Source organism: Musa acuminata, unplaced genomic scaffold (genome assembly GCF_036884655.1).
Source record: "Musa acuminata AAA Group cultivar baxijiao unplaced genomic scaffold, Cavendish_Baxijiao_AAA HiC_scaffold_1139, whole genome shotgun sequence".
Lineage (NCBI taxonomy): Eukaryota > Viridiplantae > Streptophyta > Magnoliopsida > Zingiberales > Musaceae > Musa > Musa acuminata.
In genome coordinates this window covers 2,732,954-2,757,928 of record NW_027021351.1, presented here as the reverse complement: position 1 = coordinate 2,757,928, position 24,975 = coordinate 2,732,954, and the positions used below count along the sequence as shown (strand labels likewise).

Sequence of the window (24,975 nt, the reverse complement as noted above, 5' to 3'; positions counted from 1 at the left end):
ATTTAGATTCAAAGTGCTTAGAAGATAGTTTAATTCTGATTTGGGTATTATTAACCTTAATGTGATTCCAAAATTACCTCTTGCTGCTGCCCTATTTGCTGACAGAAAACCCATAAAAGATTGGGAGAGCAAGCCCTAAAAGAGACACCTGCTGATACCTGGTTCTATCCCCTCATCAATTGGATATTTGCAATCGAAACAGTATTACATGAGATTTCAAGAGCCAAATAACTAATAAAGAAGCAAATAGAATCCAATGTCACACACCTGATTTATTGAAAAGTTGCCAGCAAAGTCAGGATGATTCAAGCCAACAGACATCCTCAGGATTATTCGCATGTGAACCTCCATTAAAGGTGCCATTTGGGTGAAGAAATGATAATACTAACAACTCGAGTGAATTGTCAGATCAATTTTGCTGCCACATTACCAATTTGGATTTCTCCAATAAGTTTATGTTCGATATTGATCACCCATGTTATTATGAAAAAATATGCATCTAGTGGCTCTTGATTCTCTTCTGTGAAACCAACAGAAACCTCCGGAGAGCAAGCATTGCAACCCATGTAGACTTTGAGATATTCTCCTTTATCATCAGCAGCAAGGCAGAGCTCAAAACAGTTTTCAGAATCTGAGCCTGCAAACCTTTAAAGAACCCAGGAAGACCTTCTCTTCTCCATACAGAAGATAAAGCACCCACCATCGTCTTGGGGTGTTTCGGTTGGGTGTCACTCTTGGACTCATCTTCTGTATTAGCAGATTGAATCATGACTTTACACCTGTTCAGGGTGCAACTAGATCTCATTTTGATGCATAACTTTCAAAATGCAAAAGAACCAATGAATGATAAAAAGAAAATGCATAAGAAGCATTCAGTAGTAAAAATCATTACCAGATGCTTCTCAGATGATGTAAGTTTGCTAATGGTTTCTGCAACCTACCTAATAGCTGGGTAGGTCAAGATGGTTGCCAGGCTCTTTGAGATGGCTCCGAGTACAAAGGCTGCGGAGGCAGAAAGAGCTGCTGGAGATGATTCAGTGTTCGCTGGCAATACATTACTACTTTGTCTCCTCAGAAGTCTATGTTTCAACTGATCAAATACTGTATACTGTGTGTTTTGTTAAGACAAAAATAACAAAATCAAAATCAAGTTTTCATTGGCACCTGATAAAATAAATTCTGGCAATTGTTCAGGAGTAAGAACATAACGATTACACCATCGAATGGATGCACATTGCATGTTGAAGCGGTGTAGATTTTATAAGGATTTTCAAAAGTAACACTTTCTAGTGTCAAAAGGTCAGAGAGGATAACAAAATGAATAGCCATGTGACCCTGTTTAACTTCTTTCTTTGAAGGTTAGGTTGTCCGAGATCATTTAAACATTAACCAGAATAAAAGGCAATTCATGAGAATCGAAAAGTTCAATTTTCAAAATGTGAAGTATGGCTATTCATTCAAATACCACCACATGTAAGAACCTACCCTAACACATGCTTAATAAAAAAAAGCAACTTGAGGTTACAACACTTGGAAAACCACATCAGCTAAGTTAAAGAAACATCAACATTCTGTAATGCACTGTGACATGAGATGGTCATATACTAATCTGTGATTTTAATGGCATTCTCAAACTCTTGCCAAGGCAGAAAGTTGAATACATGTTGAAAGAAGTTCTTTATCAAACATTAGGCTAACCCCATAAAACATGATAGACATTCTTTCAACAATTTAGCAGTGAAAAGTTAATGTGCTGGAGCACAAGGGTTAGCCCTGTTAGCTTATAAAACAATATGTTATGCAAAGTGGACTGCATATAAATAATAGAAAAATGGATATCCTGGGATAAATTTCTATCACTCCTTGGAAAAGTATGATGGTTAACTTAATTTGCCAGCTTCTGACGATCAAAGGCAGATCTGTGAGGTCAAAAGAACATAACATTTATCAAAACAGGCTAACGAGTGATTCGATCATCAAACAACATTTTTAAACTATTGTACGTGTGTTTCTCATGCATATGAATTACCAGGTACTCCAGCTTTAGTCAAAGGAAACAATACAGTGAGTAGTGATTCAGATCCAAAATTCCAAATGGGAAAGAGAACAAAAAGAATCTAGCAAAGCCAATACTAAGCAAATCGAGTATTTTATTTTCTTTGTCCAAAGCCCAAAAATCAGTTACAATTATGGAACTAGTTGTATATAGACTTTCAAACATTGCCTTCACAAATTCACAAATTGCTTTGCCAGTAATCTAGATTAGAAACCATGTTCATATTTGTCTTGAGTTATTATGCTTGCATTTAGCCACGAGTGAACATGGTACATCGGATGCACAGGCATAGTCTGTCATGATTCGTTTTAAGATATTCCCACAATGCGAAGCTGTTGTAAATATAGGTAGAAAATCCACTCTCATCGTTTATTTACATATCAATCTGTAAGTCTTTTGCTCATTGATATCTGGGTAAAAGTAATAAATCCACAAGAACAGATCACAGTGACTTGACTAGAATTGTCCAGTGATGCTGTACTCTTTTAAGTGTTCAGTCCCACTAAGATCTTATAACTTATTAGACATCCAGAAAGTTTTTGTTTTATTCCGTCTCATATCTGTGGGGAGTAAAACCAACTTTATGGGCCATTATCAGAATCCCTTATTGGCCATTGTGGCATCTCTTACTTCATATATAATATCCTCACTCTGTTGGAAAGATCAGACAAAGCAGCAAATAAGTTCAAAACCTGTACCTAATCGATAATTAAGCCATTGTTTATTGGACTTCTTAAGGTTATGCATCCAAAACAGGTCTAGATCATAAGAATCACACACAAGCATGAGAGCCGAGATGTGATAAAACAGCTGACTGACTATGCATAAAAAACCACTATTTTAAAACAACTAATACACAAATTTAGCTCTACGAAAATGTGTTACCTGAATCGCAGGATTTGCTGTCAAAAGGAGAGAGATGCCAAGACCATCATATGCTTCACTCCAATATCCTTCTGATAGAGTTTCCCATAATCCCTTGGATTTACCAAATGCACTAGTTTGCATTTTGGAAGACACAGTATCCAGTGGCTGGAAAGATAAGAAATCACACCAGTGAATATTGAAATAGGCAACATTTAGCTACTTGATCATGAAAGAAATAATTCGACTCCATGAAGGCATCATTAAATTCAAAGCAGATAAAGCTCTTACCTGAGTTACAACAACAGTGCAAGCACCAGCAGCAGCAGCAACAACCAAGTTAGCTTTTGTTCCAACAGATCTAGCGCCACTCTTTCGCAAATACAATCGTTTTAAATAGCTGTAACTATAGAAGTAAACAAATTGCGAGATGAAAGATTGCAAATTCTTGGTGCCGAGTCCTTGGTAGAGTGAAAGAAACTGGCGTTTAGAAATTGCCTCCCATAATACATCGGAAAGGTTTCTGAGCAAACCAGAAAAGAAATTAAGTTAATAAATTGTATAACAAACTAGTAATCTGATGCAGTAGCAAACAAGTTAGCTCCATCAATAAATTCCTTGATTTCAAAATAAACTTACAAGTGCTCTGCAGTTTGCAAGATGATGTTGCGTCATAAAGAAAACATAAATCAGTCACTTACTATGTTGATCATCGTTCACTCAATGTCGGTGGACTAAGTTTCTGCCTCTACCATATCGAGTCACTGATTTAAAGGTAAAAAGAAAGTGAAAAGAGAGTCCAGTTAATGTCATACAAGGAGAAGGCTATTACTGTTCTTTATATGCATTCTCCGGGCGCCAGGGCGCCAAATCACCCTCCTTGTTCTCATAATTGTCCATGCTCCCATTGCATTATTCTATAATAAATCATGAATGACCAAACTTTCCAGCAGTAATTTTCTTTTGGAGGTTGGGTGGGTTGAAGGTTGTGGGATGGATCAGATGATGTGAATCAAAGCAAAGACAAATCGGGGGCGTGGTAGGTTAGCCTGATCATTTTGTCCCAAAGTTTGAAACGCCCAAAGGGTTTGGATCAACCGGAATTAATTGGTTTATCCAAAGAAAAGTTCTAGTCGGGAATACCAGATCCAAGTGATCCTACCAAACCCAATTCCTCAAAGTAAAAAATCTTGAAAAATGGGAATGGTTACAATGCAATACCAACCGATTATCCAGATTGAAATTGTCTAATCGTTAACCCCCGATTAATTTTGATGAGAAAAAAGTGATAAAATGGCCCACGATTTCTTAACAAAGGATGTTTGACTGCAAAGAACAACCTGAGCAAAAGGGTTTCGATATGAAAATGAAAATGAGATTTCAAACGAGTGATGGTTTCCATTAACGGGTTTCAGTGCGATGAAGGATGCAAGTGAGTCAACGCAGTACACAAATCACTTCCAGAGATTCACCCAACAATCTTTCTACCAGCATCATAGCCTATAAGACCTTAAGCATCATCTCCCTCGCGTGATCGATTACAAATGGAAGAAGAAGAAGAAGAAAAAAAAAAGAAGGAATAATTTAATAGTTAGAAAGAACTTGTATTACTTAATTGTTTGTGGATTTAGAAAGGAACAATAACCCTTTTCTCGAGCAAAAGAAAAAGGATTTCGACAACCAAAAAGCAATCAGGGGAGCCGATCCTCACAACTACACGATCCATCTACGGTTTCAGATTAAGATCGTGACATCACAAAAAGCAAGTAAGCGGATCAGGTTGCAATATTTAAATGAATTATTATGAACCGAAAAGAAATCGTTCTAAAGACAACAAATGAATGATCAGCAGATCAGCTTGCGAGATTTGCATGAGAATTATTTAAAACCAAAAAGAAATCGTCATGGTCTATTTTTTTGAGGAGAAAACGAGCGATTAGCATACCAATTCGCAAGATTTATACATCGATTATTAAAGACCAAAAGCGATCGTCCTTGTCTGTCTAAAAATATTGTTTATTTTCGAGGAAAAGACAACGAAGGAACAAGAAGACGAAGGGAGGGAGGGAGTGAGAGGGATAGGGAGAGAGAGAGAGAGAGAGAGAGTGAGAGGGAGGGAGAGACTGACCTGTACTTGCGCTGGCCGTGGGATTGGACTTCGGCCTGGTACTTGGTCTTGCAGGTGTCGAGGGGGTAGAGCACGGTGGTGCTCACCAGTGCCCCCACCGCCCCAGACGTCGCCTCCGTGAGCGACTCCCAGTCCAACCCATCCGCCATCTCCCCCTCTCCCGATCTCTCTCGCGAGCGGCCCTCTTTCTTCTGCTATCCCTCTCGATGAGCGGATGCACGAAATAACCAACCCGAGAGGAGCAGGCGATGGGTAGCTCCACCGCAATGAGCGTCGTCGACCGCCGGCTGTGCCCCATGATCACTCGACGGCCATAAAACCCCCAGCACGTGACGGGGCTCGTCAGATCTGGAGCCTAAAACACCCCTAGCCAACCATGCCGAATCACCCAAAAAAAGCTTCGCGGCTGACGCCGCCTCTCGCGTTCCCGAGAAGAGTGGTACACGTGTATCACAGGTGTTTTAAGCCACGTCACTCAATTAAAAGTATAGGGTGATTCGGTCAGGACAGAAAGAATTCTCCAGCTTATGTCCACCATGATAAGACGTATGAGTCTACGTCAACCTACCAAACAAACATCACGTGCCCGAAACCTCTCGCATTCTGTCCTCTTTTTGTGTTTTCATACCAATTATTTAATCGTGTTATGAATAAAAATTTATATATTACGAAATTAATTTGTTCGGAAAAAAATAATGATTTGGGTGACTTGCTTTGTATTTTGGTCGATTTTCGAGACGGGTACGTATAGATGAGAAAAATAGAAATTTGATTAGATGATCCAATAATAAATAAAATATTTTAAATCATTATCCCATTAATTAAATAAAATAGTAAGTAGTAATAACATCACGTGGGATATCAGTCGGACGGATAAGGAAGTGCAGACTACATCTTCATCGACGTGGCTGACGAAGGGAATGACGGATTCGGGTCCATCTTAGAATGGGTTCGGGTCCGAGTAGGGCAACATCACATTATGAGTTCTTAAGCAACGTGACTCGCGTCTTTCATATACTATAGCAAAATAGTTCATATTTGGCTTGACTTGTTTCCAATCGGATCACATCATGCACTAACCTAAGTATCGAAAATATTGAGATGAAAAGCCTTCAGCACAAACATGCTATACAAGACCATCGATGATTAGGAGATGACCCCATTGCCAAGACAAAGCCCCACTACCACGAGATAACTCTTAGTTAGGAGATGAACCCATAACAAAGAATACTCTTATTCCTCTGTCTAACCTTTCCCTTTTAAGACCAAATTGTCCTGATGAATCATCTCGCCAGTAGACCTCTTGTGTCGGGTCGCCACGTCAGCCTCCCACATCAGTAAGGAGAAGACATCAAGATATATTTGCATCTTTGACGGTGACTTGTCCACAATATACATAATAGATATTTGTGAAAAAAAAGCACCCCAATGAGAAATATTAGAAAACGAGGGTTTTTCCATTTATTCACCCTATAAACTGTATAGAAACATTGACGCACCGATGTGACTCCAAATCGAAGGCTTTCATAACGTATTGGCTCAGTCAATTTAGGCTCATGCCACGTTGGTTCTTATCTATCCCACCTTCCTCGTTAGAGTGGATGCAAAGCAACTGGCCCCAGCGGCACGTCCAATCACCATAGAGGTAGACTTTGCCAAAGCAGAAAGCGTGGGATGTTTGGTTTTCGTGGTATAAGAAGGACGGGTATATGTTGCCCACAACGTATAATAAACGAGCGTCCGTTCGCCTATTATCAAAGGGATTGAGCCGAAAAACCTTCAATGCAAATCTATTATGTAGGGCTATTGACGATCGGGAGATGATCCCATTACCAAGACAGCCCCACTACCAAGAGATGACTGTTAGTTACGAGATAAACCCATAATGAGGAAGACTCTTATTCCTTTGTCTCACATTTTCGTTTTAAGACCAAATTGCCCTGATGAATCGTCTCCCCAGTATACCTCTTATGTCGGATCGCCACTTCAACTTCTCACAATACATATGCCTTTTTGACGGTGAATCAATCGGGCCATCTCACCTATCCACATTATACATGATAGATATTTGTGAAAAAAAGCACCCCAATGAGAAATATTAGAAAACGAGGGTTTTTTTTTCGTTTATTCATCGTATAAACTGTATAGAAACATCGATGCACCGATGTGACTTTAAATAGAAGGCTTTCATAACGTATTGGCTCGGTCAGTTTAGGCTCATGCCATGTTGATTCTTACCTATCCCACCTCCTTCGTTAGAGTGGACGCAAAACAATTGGCCCCAATGGTACGTCCAATCACCATAGAGGTAGACTTTGCCAGAACAGAAAGCGTGGGATGTTTGATTTTCGTGATATAAGAATGACGGGTATATGTTGCCCATAACGTATAATAAACGAGCGTACGTTCGCCTACCGGCGAGAAGGCTATATTCTCGTCGGTATAAAAGTAATGGTACTTTTCTTACCGGTCCCATCCACCTCCCTTTTCATTGGGGGGCCCATCGCAGCTTCGATGAGAGCGCGAGCGCAGGTAGATGACGGGTACCGAAAGTGGGTACGACATATTTTCGATAACCATCGTGCCACTTATCGGCTCCAACAATCCATGGCCGTCCATCATTTTCCGCCCATGGAACGCACGAATCTTAAGGACGTGCTCTTTTGCGCGGGATCCCTCGAACGGAGGAGGGAAGAAAAAATCGATCGATGCTTTAAAGCACTCGAATGAATTACCCGTTATTTTACCTGCCTATCTGTGTCGGATCCACCGAATGATTCCTCCTATCAGAATACCGGTGGTTTTTGCGGGTAACGGCGGCATCCTTTTCAAGATCCCGTAAGGTCTTCGCCCTCTTCTCCTACTTCGGTGGAGATCCTCTCCGATCACACTTTGAAACCAAACCGTCCTCTTCACAGATCACAGCCGTTGGATGCTGGCGGGCTGGTTTGATCCACGATCGCAACCATAGTATCATCGGGGAGGATCGGAAGTTGGTTATCCAATAATCCGATTAAAATAATGGACGCAATAAAATAAACCCTTTATGTTCTTTCGTTTCTCCGTTCAATAGTTTTCCCTCTCTCTGCGTCTCTTCGTTGGGATCGATGGAGGCGGTGCAGCAGCAGCTGAAGAGGCGGAAGAGGCAGAGGCAGAAGCTGGAGGAGGAGGACGCCGCGTCGGCGGCGGAGTCGGAGGCGGGAGGGGAGGGCGGTGGTGAGGAGATCTGCTGCCACCGATCGCGGCAGGCGCTCGCCCGTGAGGTCAGGGCCAAGGTCCAGGTACTCGAGCGGACCTTCTCCTGGCGGTTCGCCGATCGCGCTGCCGCCAAGCGTGCCACCCACATCCTCGCGGAGCTCGCCAAGGACGGTTTGCCCACTTCCCCTTTACCTTTCCTGTTTCTTCCTGAAACCTTTGGGTCTTGGGTTTGATAGATTGTGTGTCGATCCTTTCTGCAGAGAAGGTCGTGAACGTGATTGTGGAAGAGGGGGCGGTGCCGGCGCTTGTAAAGCATCTGCAGGAACCGCCGCCGCTGCTGGGAAGCGAAGGCAGCGCCAACGAAGGAGAGCGTCCTTTCGAGCATGAGGTTGAGAAGGGGAGCGCGTTCGCCCTCGGTCTTCTCGCAGTGAAAGTATCTGCTGTGGTACTTCTATATTCTTTATGTGAAGGTGAAAACTAAAAAATAGTTGTGACTTTGGCCATCATAGTTACCAAGATTGGGACTGGGAACTACATTTTATGTGTGGTAAAATAATGAAAGATGGGCTTCTACTTTGATTGATGAGAAGGAAAGCAAAAGGAATTGTTTGATTTCTAGGGAAGTTATGCAATTTCGGATGTTTGGAGGGGTGTGGATAAATAAAGAACAATTCAGTTTAATGATTTGGGATCTCGTAGAATCTTGGCATTCCACCTAGTCTTATATTGTCTTGGCTCTATTGATTGCTTGATAAATTGTACCTCTTGGGATTGCTGTGATTGGTAATTGGTTTAGTTTCTATATTGTCCTTAAGCTATGCAAGACCAGGATGCTATCACATGAAATCTCACACCTGTTAAGAAGCTGAAGATGATTCATATGATTGATTTCAACATGGATGGCAGTATAACATGTTATTATAAATACACAAGTAAATAGATAATAGGAAACTTAAACCAATAGTGCAGTGAATTTTATCTTTGAATCAAACACATCCTCGCTTGAGCATGTTGCATAATGACAAAAGACGAGGAAACAGAAATTTGGTCTGATTTAACTTGGATTACATTTTTTTGTAAAGGAGAAGGGTGATGGAGGGAAGGTGAGGAGGTGAAAGCAACTGTAAAGGGCTTACATAGGGGAAAGAAAGGTTCTCAAATAAAATCTTACATTTCTCTTTATTAACTTGTGTCATGCATGGCAAAAAGTACCATCCAATTTATGGTAAAAATAATTTCAACTTTGATGCTACATGATTTATGATTTATCATTGTGTATAAAAATACTGTCAAAGCTTGTTTTTTCTACTTAGCAAGTAGATTGAGATAGGGGTAGGAGTTCCTACATACCAAATCTCTATTAATGATCACAATCTTGCTTTATTAAAAAATTAGACCATATACTTTTTTCAGTAACATGGATGCTGCGATAGTAGTGTTGTCATACAGAAGTTACATATGACATATGAAACTATTTCTCAGATGTATAATTACAAATTGAGAGGTATGTCTTGGAACATTGGTACGTTGACTTTTGAGCACACTTATGACACTTGGTGGTGTAAGTTTTGTAGAGAACTTCTTTTAGTACTTACAAGATGCACTCCCATGTTACATAGATTTTGTATTAGATTATCAGGGAAGACACGACTCTTGTTGATCCTAAACTACGCTCAAGCGTTGCTCAGCTTTCTGACTTTCTTTGCCACAACATGTGAGCATCCTCTGCATGCTTTTATTCTCTATGAAAGGCACCTCATCTGCATGATTTAGTGCTTGTATCCTCTTCAAGTTGTATAATAACTTATATATATTTTTCTTAAGGGAGATGTATTCTAACTTGTATTTCAAATCCTATTAACCTCAGATTTACATCATTAGGTCCATATTCATCTGCAAGCAAATTTGTTAAGATTTAGCCAAAATAGATAATTAAAACTATATTTGACAAATTTTGTTCGAGACACATTAACAGCTCTGATTTCTTTTTCATCATATCCTATTTCAAATTAGTATCATATCTCTTCTTCTTCATCACATCCTGCACATTGTCACTATAACACTTTTTTTTATCCTGTTCTGCATCAAGTCACCAGAGATGTTTTTGGTCATTTTTATGTCAAGTTGTTATTGAAGCATTTTCTTGAACTTGTCCTACATCCTTTTGGCATCAGGACTGGGATTTTTGCCTTGTGTCATCTTCGATTGGTTGCTATAGCTAGCAAGTCATTTATTATCCTCTGATGCTGGTCTTTCTACCAAAGTCTACTCTGTTACTTCATGCTTCTGTGTATAAAAACTTACATTAGAAATTATAAAATTATTGATTTAGATCTCACTTTTCTGATCCAACTTCTCTTCTGTTCCAAGATGTGTAGTATGAAACTATGAATGACAAAGGTTGTAATATGAAAATTTGGAGAAGTTCAGAAATCACTTCATTTAGTCATCTCTTGCTATGAAGATTATTTTTTTGCATTTGATTTAGTAGAATGATAATATATTTACTTAATTGGATTTATTTTTCGTGCTTGCACACAAGGAACTAAAATTTTGTGTCTTAATCAATGTTTAGCTTCTACTGTTAATTAAAAAAAAAATATTTCTTTGGATTGTGGGAACATTTTCATCACTATGAAGTTATATGACTTTTCTCATGAAACTTCTCTTGTTGTAACAGCCTGAACATCAGCAACTCATAGTTGATGCGGGTGCCTTGCCTTTGCTTGTTGATTTCTTAAAAAGGCATAAAAAAGGTTTCAACTGCCAGGTAGTTAATAGTGTTATTAGGAGAGCAGCTGATGCAATTACTAATCTTGCTCATGAAAACAGCAATATCAAAACTTCTGTCAGGTTCTTTCACATGATACTTAGTTGCCTTTATGAATTATTTAGCATGTTTCCTTTTCCTGATGGTTATGTACCATGCAGGATCGAAGGTGGGATACCGCCTCTCGTTGAACTACTGAAGTCTACCGATGCTAAGGTACAGAGAGCAGCTGCAGGTGCCTTGCGGACATTGTCATTTAAAAATTATAGTAACAAGAACCAGGTTATTATGTTAACTGTTTTAATCTTACTTTGATATGGAATAATTTAAGGGTGCTATTTTACTTATTTTTTGGTTTAAAATTACTTTACAGATTGTGGATTGCAATGCTCTTCCTACACTGATTCTCATGCTTCAATCAGAGGATGCTGCCATCCATTATGAGGCGGTGAGTCAATGCAGTTCAACATATGTCTTGATAGCATGAAGATGTGGACTATGATTGTATCTTATTTCATGATTTGGATTTGTGCAAATTGAATCTTAGGTTATTTATATGGAGGTTTGAGTCATACGGAGCATTATACAGTCAAGCTTGGCAACTCAGTATTATTGGTAGGGTTCAACTCAGGTCAAGTTCGGATCATCTTGAATGTGTTCAAACCCTACCTGTTATACTAATGATCAGGTCAAATGACTGGCCGACCCGTCCCATGCTCCAAGTTGCCTGAAGTGCACACGAAGAATTTTTTTTTTTGCACCTTAAAAAAGGTTAAAATCTTAAGAGAGAGAAACCCTCTTTGAATCCTATATACAGTTTCTCACTCTTTAGTTCCATCTCTACTCTTCACTTATGCCCTGATCCCACTATCTGTTTCATCACTTTTCTTCCTTCCTAGTTTTTGGGCTTCGGTTCTCTCCTTTGCCCTAGACTCCCACCAATCAACTTCCCCTCACTTTGTTTCCTCCATTCACTCTTAGTGACTTGGTCAAGGATAGTGCCAGATATCGATGATTGCCAAGTGATAGCACTTGGCTTATATTATAGACGGTGATGCAGGCATACAAATTCTGGAAAATAATGGTTATTCCTGATCTAAGGAGGGAGAGCATCTTGTGGACACCAATCTTTCTATAACATATCTCATGTCATGTTATTTTCTTGAACCAGTTAGTTCAAGACTCAGCATGAATACAAACTTCTTATTAGCTTGGTTGTTTCAGAGTTGGACCACATACAGCTAGGTTAGAGAAATAGTGATGAATGACATTTTTTTTTAGTTGAGAACATTTGAACTGACTGGTCCAGGTCAAAAAAGTCTAGTCAAAGATGTTAATCTTGTCACGTTCTTTGACTTCTTAGTTCATGGGACACTTTGACTTGACAAGTAGATGAAAAGGTTTAGTGAAGATTCTTAGGTAGAAACTTATAACTCATAGTGTTAGATATACATGGGAAGTGATACTTGAAGATTTTTGGTAACTAGGTTGTTCACGTAGTAGTTGGAGCCAATCTAGAAAGTGGCAGAAGTAATGAAGGTCAAGCAACTATGTTTGAGGGAAGATGACACATCTAGGCTGTCTTCATGATTCTGTGAGCCATCAGCCGTTGCCTAATCTTGAATTAGATTTAAAGGAATTCCATGTGAACTCACTGTCGAATACTGACCAATTTAAATAATTTGACATAGTACAATGTTTTCACTTTTCAGAATCATGAATATTTCTGTGACAGAATGGAAATGACATACTTCTTCTAGCAATCTAAAACACTATCAAATAAGAAGGGCATTCAAGAGTCAATGATGTCATAGACTCAACAAGATATACATCTTGGAATTATCATGGATGTTAATTAGTTGATAATTGTCAGCTTTGGCATAGCTTGGAAAAGAATATTAGCCAAATAATTCCTACTGAAATTATTAACTGGATGTACATCATTTGTATGGTGACCAGCTAACAAGAAATCTTGGAACTATCTCATGCAACATGAGTATATTTTCTGGGCATGCAAAACCCAATGGAACTGTTATTGGCTGTGGTAACCCTTATGCAGCTTTAAAAATATGTTGTTAATTATACATGCTAGATTTTCATTAAAATAGTATTTATTACCTTCTCTTTTTATATATCATAATAAACATACATTTTCTAAATCTTAAAGATATTTGCATTTACTATGCTTGTTGTGATTGATTCTTTCCAATATCATAATTAGATTATATGTTATTGGTATTTAGGTTGGTGTTATTGGGAATCTGGTTCATTCATCCCCTAACATAAAGAAAGAAGTTCTTCGTGCGGGAGCTTTACAGCCGCCAGTGATTGGTTTATTAAGGTATCACTAGAATTGAATATTGCATTTTTGTTCATCTGGTTTTATCCTTAAATAATGTCCAGGTTGTTTCATTATATGTTAGGTAATAAAGAAAATTTTGATTCCTTGGACTGTTTATAGAATGCAGCAGATAGTTTTAAAAAGCTGCACATCGTTCTTTTCAAGTTGGTGATTTGAAATCTATATAAAGGTTCTTTGGCTAACAATATTGTCTTTAGAGCTAGCTTCAAATCATGAGAATCTAAACTTTGTTATTTGGTTGAAGAAAATGTTAAAGTTGCCTCAGAATCAAGGTTGTCAAACTCTTAATTTGGGCTGTAGGATCATGCAATCTTACAGCCCAAATCAGGCCTGATGATTCAGATCAGATCAATGTAAATGGGTGGAATCGACTCGACTATGTAAGATTGGTTGACTCGGACGAGTCAAGACGAGTTTGTCGAGTCAACCCAGGATATAAGAACACTCACCTTCAAAGGCGAATCGATATGTGGTGCCAACAAAGGAGCGAGGAGACGAGTGTGAGCCCTAATCCCTCACGACGAGAGAGTATTGCGAATCTTCTGGTTGGCTATTCATTGTCGTGGATCAGTGCTTCTCTCCTGCAGCCCGTAGGAGCCATGAGGAGACGAGCCTTAGCCATTGCTGCCACTCACAATGAACTGCTGTCAATGTCGTCGACTGTTGCTAATTGCCATATGCATGGATTCTCTTTTCCTCTCCTACCCTCTTTCGGTCTCTGCTTCTTTCTTCTCCTCTCATCTTCCCCCTTCTTTTCTCCTCTCCCCCCTCTTCTCTTTCCATCTCCATTCTTTCTCTTTGCATCTTTTCCCCCCTCTTCTCTTTCCATCTCCTTTCCTTCTCTTCACATCTTCTCTCATCTCTTCTCCTCTCCTCCCTTCTACCTCTCTTCTTATCTCCCCTCTTACCTTCTCCCATCTACCATCTTTTCTCCTCTCTTCCCATCTCGTACATTCTCTTCCCATCCATCCCATATCTAATGATATATGTTATAGTTTGATCATAATGACATTGATACCGTGAGGTATTATCTTTAATATAATCGAAAAGTACAATTCATAATTCTTAGATTGAAGTTCTACAAAGCAATAATAATGTTCGTGTAACATAGAGGTTGCAAAATTATATCTAATATGCCAAACACAATATTCCTTTACATAATAGGAAAGTCATACTTATAAGAAATTAAGAATTTAGAAACCGTTAGGACATGCAACATGGGCAATTTACATACCCATTTATCAATGTAAGTTATGGTGATATATGTAACCAATCTTTGCTAAACAATGTTAAGATGTTCCTGTTTGGAATATTCTCATTTATAAATTTCTTTAAATATATATGTATCTTAAAATTATTTATTTTTATTTTTTTCTAATTTGTAGGATCTTATGATCCTATCATATGATCCAAGTTTGCAACCCCTTTTTGATCCTAGGTAGGGAAGTGAGTTTGATAACCTTGCTTTGAACCATAAAGCAATTTTGTCAAATGCCTTTCTTACCAAGGGATGGTAGACTTCACTAACTTGGTTCATACAATAGAAAAGACAATTTTCTGTTCACATGACCAAGCGATGAGTTTGAAAGCAAAACATTACAAATTTTAGTCACACTAAGCTCTTTGTTCAAAATGATCTTATTCAGTCTCATATTGAAACATGTAAATAAGCATATAAAAGAAAAGAAAAGAATGAACTTGGAAACTTGAATGACCATGTTGCGACCTTGTCACACTAAGCTCTTCTATTTGACTATCATCTGCATGCAAATGTGGTTTAACTGTGAATAATTTGCATTTCTCCAAGTAGATTATTATTTTTAATAACCATCAACTTCTCTTACATTCATAAAAGGACACGTGGGCTGCAGTTTGGAATAAACTAATAAGGTCTTATAAGGGCATGGCCCCTAAAGATGCTATCTACAATTTATGATTTACTTCCATGAAAGATGAAAACCTGCAATATGGATTTGCAATTCTTAACTAATATTTGGGTTAAACTGAAATGAAAACATGGACAAAAAAGAATAAACAAAATCAAATAACTAGAATTTCCTAATTGGGAAAAATGACAAGTTACCGGTGTTTCATGTGCAATATGTGCGAACTAATTTCAGTTATAATGTCTCTATCTCTCCTAGTAATTGCAAACTAGAACAACAATTAAGAAAAAGCTTTGGATGTACGTTTCTAATATGTGTTCATCAAGTAGTCGAAATAAAAGCAACCAATATGTAAAACTATTCAATTAGTCAAATCCTTGCGAACTCACAAGAGCATTGCATAATCATAATCTTTATTGAAAATATTTCAACTCCAATTAAATATCTATTGAAGCCCAAAAAAGGAAAAAAATTAAGAACAATCAGTGTTTTCAATAGGTGCCTAGGTGCTCGGGTGAGGCGAGGCTTGAGTGCCTTACACAACTTCTGGGCAATGTGATTCATTGAAGCATCGCTTGGGTGCTCGCCTGAGTCCAAGCGTTGGGCGCCTCGGGCGAGCGCCCAAGTGAAGGTGGCTTGTGTTCGTTCTTGGTTCGATTGAACAGTTAAATTGGTTCAATCAAACCAACTAAAGAGAATTGCCCTAACACTAATTGGTCCCTCCCCCCCTTTGTACAGTTGGCCCTGCTTTGAAACCCTACATTCGCTGTCGCTGCCTTTGTTTGCAGCTCCCTCCATCATTGTTGCCTTCGTGGTATCCCCCTCCATCATTGATGTCGTTGCTATATATAAAATAATTTTTTTATATTTTAATATTTTGGAGTGTCTCGTTTTGCTCGAGTGGGTGTTTAGGCGAGCGCCTAGCGCCTTGGGCGATTTGGGACCTTGGTTCATTTTGGTGATTGGTGCTTTTAAAAACTTGGAGAACAATAACAATCAACAAATGTGGAAACATACATTACTTGAAGTATAAATGGTTCTTTCCTCCTAATAACAAAAGTTACTGAAACTCATCGGATTGAACTATTAACTTGCTTACAAAGTTGTAAAAGCCAAACTTTGGCTTCGAACTTTACAAGTGGCATGATATGTTGTAAGAAGTTTTTGAAGATGGTGAAACAGAGATCTGTGTGCTTGATAAAGATTCTTATTTGCATTGTAATTCTAGATCTTATCGATCATCAACTATTTTCGGTTGGTTAGGCAATTTTCCGAAAATTCACTTAGACTACGCAACTTTTTTTCTCAATCTAGCATGGTTAATTGCAGTTCATGTTGCACGGAGAGTCAAAGGGAAGCAGCTTTACTATTAGGGCAATTTGCTTCAGCCGATTCAGATTGCAAGGCACTTTGTCACCTGACTTTTTTTCTCTTTGGCCTATCAAAGTATAATAACAATTTGCACCAGGATATGCTCTTGTTTCTGACATTTGTCTGCAACCTTGATTTCTTGCAGGTGCATATTGTTCAGAGAGGTGCTGTCCGCCCTCTGATCGAGATGCTTCAGTCCCCAGATATTCAACTTAAGGCAATGTCTGTCTTTGCTCTTGGAAGGCTGGCCCAGGTTATAAATATATTTTACCCTTTAATGTTTAGCCTTTTCTTTTGTTGTATGATAAATCTGACATTTTATATTTAAATTAACATTTTTGCTATTTCTTGATCTATAAATACTTGATTTATTCAGCATTGCTGTTCTTGATCAATTTTCTCACTATATGTTTTTGTTACTAGGGACATTATTTAAACCTGTCGTCAGTGATAATTTATTCAGCTATTTCTTTTATTTTCTTTCTCATGTAGGGCATTATAGTTCTATGTTTAATCTTCTATTTGAAAACTTAAGATCTGCATAAAGGACCATTAAAAAGGGATAAGTTCGATACTCAATCTATATTAGTTACAAAAAACATGGAACATTTTGGGTCATGGTTCTGGTACAAGGATGACATTCACTTCTTATCTTGGTCAGTGATATATGAACAATAGGGTTGGTTGGTTTTCTATTTCGTTAATTAGTTAGCCGTGTGTTTAACTGGATAAGACAATGATGGTGGTACATAACTTGAAAGTTCTGGTTTGGCTGGTTTTCTATTTCGTTCATGCTACTCGCTAAATTGCTTACTCAGGCTGCTAATAACATTAGTTAAAGTAGTGTTGAATTGTGAAGTAGTTAACCATGTGTTTAACTGGATCAGAAAATGATGGTGGTACATAACTTGAAAGTTCTGAGCTTAATCATACCAATTGCTGTGTTGAACTGTTATGTAGTTAGCCATGTGCTTAACTGGATAAGAAAATGATGGCGGCACATAACTTGAAAGTTTTGAACTTAATCATACCAATCCCCATTATATTACCCAAAGCCAATCCCAATCCTGAAGCTGATCTTGCAAGGTCTTAGCTGACAAAGCATGTGGTTATTTGCTGAATCACACCTTCTGTGGGAAAAGTGTACAAAGGTTTTCATACATAAAAAATATTCAAACTTACCTAGTTTATTACCTAACCAGCTAGCCTAGTAGTGTTAGTGAGTCCTTTTCCCATAGGCCGAGGGTTCAAACCCTTGCCATAGTAACTTCTATCAGTTCTATACATGTTATCATTTTGTTCTCTGTGACAGTCTAGGGTCTGATGTGCTCGGGTGATGTTTGAAAAAAAAAAAGCTTATCTAGTTTATATTATCTATTTTGAGAATTTATTTGTTGGTACACACTCACGGCTTTGTTGTTATTGTTGTATTTGTTGGTACACTTCCTAATACTGTGCTAGTTGTGTATGGTGTATGTACACTAGCATATATGCTCTGTGCAACAGCTGCTTCTAATAGTTACTACTTTATTTTATTAATTTAAAATTTCAGTTCGGTGATTGTTGGAACACTATTCTTAACAAGCAAAGCAGTTCTCATTTTAGTTCTTTCCCTTCTGTGTTTTTTATTCCAATGATATGTATACATGTCCCGGGCTTTTGCTTTTTCGGACTGGGCTCTCATAGCTCACTTCCTTGCTTGAATTGTAGCATACTTGTGCCATGATATCTAAAATTTCAACTGTCTTTTACTAGGCTATTCTGACACCGGATGAGTAAATAACACACTGTATGCTCTTTTCTCATTTTCCCCTTAGCTTGATTATCATGTATGCTTGGACCCTTCCATTATATACTTCCAAAGAAGGGGAAAATTCAGTTTTAGAAGTGATAATGATTTATAATTTTTTTCTTGATACTTTTTGATATTATACCACTTTTTTGTAATATGCCTCATGCTTCTTAGAAATGGTTTTGAAAAAAAATGTTCTTGTTAATATGAATATCCATCTTCCACACTACAGCACATTGAATTCTTTCTCCTTATATATGGTTGGATTTGCTTCATTTTCTTGATGAACAACGACTCGTTTTTGCTCTATCTCAAAGTCCTTTTAATTTCCCTCTAGGACTCACACAACCAAGCTGGTATTGTCTACAATGGCGGTTTGGTGCCTCTTCTTAAACTTCTTGACTCAAAAAATGGATGTTTGCAACATAATGCTGCATTTGCTCTTTATGGTATTGCAGACAATGAGGTGAAACTACATCAAAATATTCCTTTGTTGTGATTTCATTTTCTGTTTCTTTGCATAATGCTGCAATGTGAAATTGAGAACTATTGGTTGGACACAAGCTTCTTATTCTTGTCTTTGTTGTTAGGATAATGTTTCTGATTTTATCAAGGTAGGAGGTGTTCAGAAGCTACAAGATGGTGAATTCATTATCCAGGTATGTTGAGCACTTTGATGTTGCCAGATCCATGCTTCCTAATGTGTATATTGATCTTGTTTTGATTTTTTTTTATATTTTGAACTAAGTTTTATTGAAAAATATTACTTCAATTACATGCAACTAAGGACTGTGTAGCAAAGACAATGAAGAGATTAGAGGAGAAGATTAATGGGCGAGTAAGTTCTGTTTGCTGTATTTCTTGGCTTATTGCGGTATATATTCAGAACGATAAGGATCTACTTTTAATTGATGGATCTGTTTAATGGATGTAGACATGGTGTTTCTTGTCTTTTGCCTTTGTAGGTACTAAATCATTTATTATATCTGATGCGAGTTGGAGAGAAGGCTGTCCAAAGACGTATAGCTTTGGCTCTTGCTCATTTATGTTCACTCGAGGATCAAAGAACTATTTTCATTGATGATAATGGTACTATATCTGTCCAGCAACCACGACATCCTTCTGCTTTTCTTCCTTTTTATAACTAAGGAAATTAAGCAATATATTCTCAATGTAGGACTTGATCTTTTTCTCGAACTATTGGTATCGACTAATCTAAAACAACAGCAAGATGCATCAGTTGCTCTTTACAAGTTGGCTAAAAAATCTCTGACTCTCGGTTCTGTTGATGCAGCTTCTCCATGCCCCTCACCTCAGGTTTACTAAAATAGGCATTCGTTAATTTTGTTTCTAAGTAGTTTTAGTAGCAAAACATGTCACATATTCACAGAAATACAAAAACATATAGAAAAGGGTCAGATTTTCAATTCTTGGAGCTAGTTACTTGGAATTTGAAAGTGCTTATGTAATTGCTTTGGCTAGTCTTCTTCTAACTCAAAGTTTTTTTGAGTTGTCTGTCTTGACTCTTGAGACTGATCAAACATAAATATTACTTGATCAGTATAAACCTTTTATCTAAATAGAGAATGAAAATTGTTTGCTTATCTATAATATCACTTATCTTGCAATATGCATATGCTAGAAAAGAGATGCGGATTTGGGATCTAATTGTTATAAATCATTGGAGAAATTGAGGCAAAAGTATATGCCTTACGACAATGAATGAACTACTGGGTATTCTTATTAGTGAAGAGGAGGCATTAATTTTGCAGTTTTGACCTCTTAAGTGGATTGCTTGTGTTTGAAATCAGCAATCCTATTTTAGTTGAAACGAACATGGATACATTAGTAGATTACTGCTCAAGACGAAAAAAAAAAGAATCACATGTCATAATTGATATCTAAATAATCAATATCCTGAATGTTTGATGTTGGGACTTCATGTGCATCCATTGTGTACGAATATGTTTTGCTACGTAACAAAACTTGTACATGCTATCATATAGAAATACATGACCCCGACGAGTCTGTCTAGTATGCTATAACAGAGCTATATACCTGTAATAGTACTAATCAAGTTGTTCATGTAGGTGTACCTGGGCGAGCAGTATGTGAATAGCTCCACGCTATCAGATGTTACCTTTCTAGTTGAAGGTTCTGGACTATTCTTACCATATGTAGTAACTTATGTATGCTACATTCCTCATTTAAAAGGAAGCTATTAGTTATGTGCTAAATATCTAAATGTTCATTATCTGTTCTTATCCAGGCAAGTGCTTTTATGCACACAGAATTGCTCTGCTTGCTTCTTCGGATGCATTTCGTGCAATGTTTGATGGTGGCTACCGGGTAAGGGAACTCATGTGTCAACCATCCTTGTTTTTCTTCAGAATTAAGCTGTTACCATGATCAGATGTATGGAAATAATGTTGTCAAAAAACGGCTATTATTTGATATAAAGATGCTATAGCACGTGTCATAAATAAAGCATTTATATGCCATGCAAAGATGCATATCTTTCTGTTTTGATGTGCTTTGGTTACTGAATACAACAAAATGGTGAACAAGTTTTTCAATTAGATAAATTAAATACTAAGTTGCCACCTCAAAAGTTTGTTGCTTTGTAAATGCTAATGTAAATCCCTTATGGCCCTATCTGTACATAAATAATCATGTAGAAGGTGAGAATCATATCTTTGATCACTAAGATGGTCTTAGTACATGATGCATATTAGAAATGCTGATTTGTAAGAGAAGTCACAAAGCTTATAAAAGCTGATCCCTTCATGTCACCAGGGTGCAAATATTATGTAGTTTGATGCATCCCGAAACTCATAACATGCCCTTCTGTCAGTGTTATCAAGAATCTAACTTTTTGTCAGAATATCATTTGCTGGAAATGTGCCACCATGATAAGGCATGTTAGGCAAGATATATGATGGGTTTCATGCTTGCTGATGAACAAAAATTATGTGAAAAAGGCATCTCACGGATGTCATGCTGATATCATAGTATCATACTGGCCCAATATGACATGAATGAAACATTCATAAGCTTTTCGAAACTTATAATAGTATCATGGTATGAACTAAGTTTTTTGAAAAGTTTTCTTTCTGGAAGTGCTTGGTAATTTACTATTTTCTTGTCTGGTAAGATCTGATTGAAAATATCTTGCTCTTTCAACTTTGTTATAGGAGAAGGATGCAAGAGACATTGAGATTCCTAACATAAGATGGGAGGTCTTTGAATTGATGATGAGGTAAGTGTAGTTCCTTCTTCTGGTCATGATACTGAAGGTTCTGATGTCTGACAATATTTGGTTGTTCATTTGCAGATTCATATACACAGGATCGGTTGAGATCACTACTGATATCGCGCAAGATCTTCTACAAGCTGCAGATCAGTATCTTCTTGAGGGTCTTAAATGCCTATGTGAATATGCCATTGCACAAGTGGGTAGAAATTACATTGTCTTTTTTTTTTCCCATTCTCAGAAGCTTCACTAGTTGTTGTAATGAAATTTAGCCTGTGGTCCTTAGATGCGTTGAGTATGCTTCATTGTGCAGGAAGTTTGCGTAGACAATGTCTCCAGCATGTACGAATTGTCGGAGGCATTCCATGCCATGTCCTTGAGGCACAATTGTGTCATCTTTATTTTAGAGCAATTCGAGAAAATCAACACTCGTCCAGGGTGCTCTCTCATAAAATCTCTCTTTTTTACTTCACTCTCTTGAACTCCTGAGTGTATTTAGTGTTGATTGCCTCGCATTCTCATTTGCTGATTCTACCTTGATGAACTTCCGCAGGCATTCCCATCTAATCCAGAGAATAACTCCAGAGATCCGCAACTACTTTGGTAAAGCTTTGAGGCCGAATCTGAGAAAATCCCTTACCTAACTATTCCTTTTTGACAGCATCTTCTCTAACTCATGCTGCTGTTGCTGGAGGCTTGTACAGTTGGAGCCTTTCTGTACTAAACATCTATTTCCGAAGGGGGCCATGTCGGGGGTAAGCACTAGCCTTCTGGAACCAATGGTTCTTTTCTCTCTGATGCTGTTTGGTACACCTCTAATTTTGCACTTGAAATATCCAATCATCAATATAAAAAAAAATGATCTTTTGATTTTAAAAAAGCCTGCAGTTAATTACCTATGGCATGCATGATTAATTACATATGTCAAGGCCAAACTGGACTCCCCTTTCGTTTTCTTTTTACTGCAAATGAACTTTAGAATCTAATCTGCAGTTAATTCGTTTTCTCTCTGATACTGTTTGGTACACTTTAATCCTGCAAGTGAAATAATTAGTTTGGGGTGAGGTAGAGTGAGATGGAAGATTACTTTACCAAAATCTATTGAAAGTTTAATAAGTGTTAATTAATCAAGGATATTGCTTTGCACAGAGTCTAATAATAATTAAAGATTTATTATTATATGATATGGAATATAATAAATTTGGTAGAGGGTGTTGCTTTGCATAGAGGTAGAGGGAGATGTATGTAGCCAACATTAAATAGTTGGAACATATTGATTTATTATTTTTGTTGGTATTATATGTGTATATATATCTATCTGATTTTATGATACGAAATATATGTTTAAAGGTAAATTTACTCATATTTGTGTTCTTCTTGATCTCTCTAAAGAAGTTACTCAGGGCATTTGGATTAAGTTTAGCAACATTCAATTCTTTCAAAATTTAGTTAAAGCTTATTTAATATTTGTTTCAAATATGACAAAATTGACGAACTAAATCTCCGATTAAAGTAATGATCATGCTGGATTGAGATCCTAAAGGAAAGCAAGGCCCCATGACTCCTTTGCTAGATCATGTTACAATTCATTCCCCAAAGGAGGAATAGGAGTTAATCCAACCTCCTGTTCTGCCTCTAGAGATTTAAATAGTGGAGTGACCAGAAGAATTTGAATGCTACAACGTTTGCAAAAGGAATTAGGATTACATTTTTTCTTGATAAGCTTGCGGCAGGTAAGAAGTCAAAGTTCTTCTGATTTATGTGCTTGTACTAGTCCTATATTAACACGAATGAAGATTAGGGGTCTTTAGGCCCATGTCTTTGTTTGTTCCAATCTTCTCAGGAGCGTTATTTGTTCTTATCATTTGTTTTGATACCCGACATAGTTACTCCCTATTCCGACAATTTTTACTGTTTTGTAGAATTGATATTAGTTATTTGAATTCATTTGTGACTTCCAAAGCTGGAATAGTAGACTCAAATTGGTTGTTTAAATTCATTCAAAATTCTGAATATATAATTTAGATGCAATTTGATCATTTTTTTTTAATCTCAATTGTCTTGTATTTCTTAACAGTGGCTTATTAGTTGCTGATACTATGAATTTTTATTCATCTAACGAATTTAACATGATGTAGGCGTTCTTGTCGCTCTTGAAATCCGACCATATCATATCAACAAGACTTCTGGAGAGATTGTATTTCCTTTCATGATGTGTGTGTTTAATATTTTGCATATCAGTTGACAATTCAGAATTGTTTTGGCCATTGCCAAATGCTTCAAACCATGTAATTCTTTATCGATTCAGTGATAATTTAAGTGATGGTTCTGATTAAAGTTTTCTATAGTATCATTGCACACCTGTGGTTGGTATTCAGTGATGGATTGACTTGCTGCTTTGTTGGGATTGTTGACTTTGTTGTTTGTTATTGTTGCTGTGGAATTCACTCAGAAACAAAAAGTTAGAACATGTTTCAGAAAGATGATTGGTCAAATATGATCTCACTCTTTCTCTTTGAACATCCAATCGTCCAAACATCATTTTCGGTATAAGGTTTCATAGAATCAAGCTATAACTCCAGAGGTCATAGTCGAATCAATTGGGGTGTCATCGGACATTATAATCTATGTTGTCCTAGCGAGGCCCCTGGGATCGTGGTCGAGGCAGTGAATGTGAAGGTGTCATCGGACATCAAGAAGTCATGGACATGTTCCAGGCTCGTGAAGAAGTCGGTGCTATACATCTGCTCACACGCAACCAAGTCTATCGACGACGCTGAGGAGGGAACCTCTGCGACCGTGGTCGAATCAATCCGAGTGTCATCGGGAATCAAGAGAAGATCGACGAGGCCTGACGGCGAGGCCTCCTTCGGGATGGTAGTCGAGGCTGTGTCGGTGTCATCCGAGATCAGGATGGCTTCAACCTCTTCAACCTCTCTGGTGCAGTTCTGATCGACCCACGACGAAGCCCAGAATGCTTCGAGTTCTTCCGCACTTATCAGTGGCGTTGATGATGGAGAGGCGGCTGGGACTCCGGCTTCGTTCGGTGCAACGGAGACGACGGAGGAAAGATGACTCTCCGGGGGTGGATGTTGGACAACCGCGGTTGGAGGTGGTGAGACGACGAAGGCTTCAACGTCTCTGGTGATGAAAGCATCGTCGGTGCAGTTCTGATCTACCAACGACGAATACGAAGCCAAGAATGCTTCGAGATCTTCCGCAGTTATCAAGTGCTCACCTCCACCAACGTCCGTTGATGATGGAGAGGCGGCTGGGACTCCGGCTTCGTTCGGTG

The 24,975-nt window shown here is 38.0% G+C and overlaps 2 protein-coding genes across 3 annotated transcripts; one reads left to right on the top strand and one right to left on the bottom strand.

Moving 5' to 3' along the window:
* Positions 1-247: 247 nt before the first annotated feature.
* Positions 248-5,355, bottom strand: LOC104000070 (peroxisomal adenine nucleotide carrier 1). The gene is made up of 5 exons (XM_009422008.3): positions 5,049-5,355; positions 3,212-3,443; positions 2,942-3,088; positions 942-1,108; positions 248-779 (listed from the first exon to the last, which is right to left on the bottom strand). The coding sequence occupies exons 1-5, from the start codon at positions 5,195-5,197 to the stop codon at positions 500-502; spliced, it is 975 nt and encodes a 324-aa protein (XP_009420283.2). The 5' UTR covers positions 5,198-5,355; the 3' UTR covers positions 248-499.
* A 2,763-nt stretch (positions 5,356-8,118) lies between these two features.
* On the top strand, positions 8,119-24,025 carry LOC135586259 (ARM REPEAT PROTEIN INTERACTING WITH ABF2-like). 2 transcript variants are annotated; one of them, XM_065179480.1, is made up of 21 exons: positions 8,119-8,417; positions 8,507-8,691; positions 10,927-11,099; positions 11,178-11,298; positions 11,390-11,464; positions 13,260-13,357; positions 16,594-16,669; positions 16,781-16,888; positions 18,765-18,893; positions 19,018-19,086; positions 19,215-19,265; positions 19,393-19,516; positions 19,605-19,744; positions 20,518-20,581; positions 20,697-20,776; positions 21,622-21,686; positions 21,762-21,879; positions 21,994-22,118; positions 22,234-22,283; positions 22,385-22,435; positions 23,819-24,025. In XM_065179480.1, the coding sequence occupies exons 1-20, from the start codon at positions 8,156-8,158 to the stop codon at positions 22,402-22,404; spliced, it is 2,133 nt and encodes a 710-aa protein (XP_065035552.1). In that variant the 5' UTR covers positions 8,119-8,155; the 3' UTR covers positions 22,405-22,435; positions 23,819-24,025. The 2 variants fall into 2 exon arrangements, with proteins under 2 accessions (XP_065035552.1, XP_065035551.1); XM_065179479.1 differs by having other exon boundaries at positions 22,375-22,435.
* Positions 24,026-24,975: the final 950 nt, after the last annotated feature.

Coding starts and splice junctions, on each gene's coding strand:
- LOC135586259 (XM_065179479.1), top strand. CDS start 8,156: ATGGAGGCGGTGCAGCAGCAGCTGAAGAGGCGGAAGAGGCAGAGGCAG. Junction 11,299..11,389: donor ATTATAGTAACAAGAACCAG/GTTATTATGTTA, acceptor ATTACTTTACAG/ATTGTGGATTGCAATGCTCT. Junction 13,358..16,593: donor CCAGTGATTGGTTTATTAAG/GTATCACTAGAA, acceptor GGTTAATTGCAG/TTCATGTTGCACGGAGAGTC.
- LOC104000070 (XM_009422008.3), bottom strand. CDS start 5,197: ATGGCGGATGGGTTGGACTGGGAGTCGCTCACGGAGGCGACGTCTGGG. Junction 3,444..5,048: donor CACGGCCAGCGCAAGTACAG/GTCAGTCTCTCC, acceptor TGGTTTGCTCAG/AAACCTTTCCGATGTATTAT. Junction 1,109..2,941: donor CAGCAAATCCTGCGATTCAG/GTAACACATTTT, acceptor CAAAACACACAG/TATACAGTATTTGATCAGTT.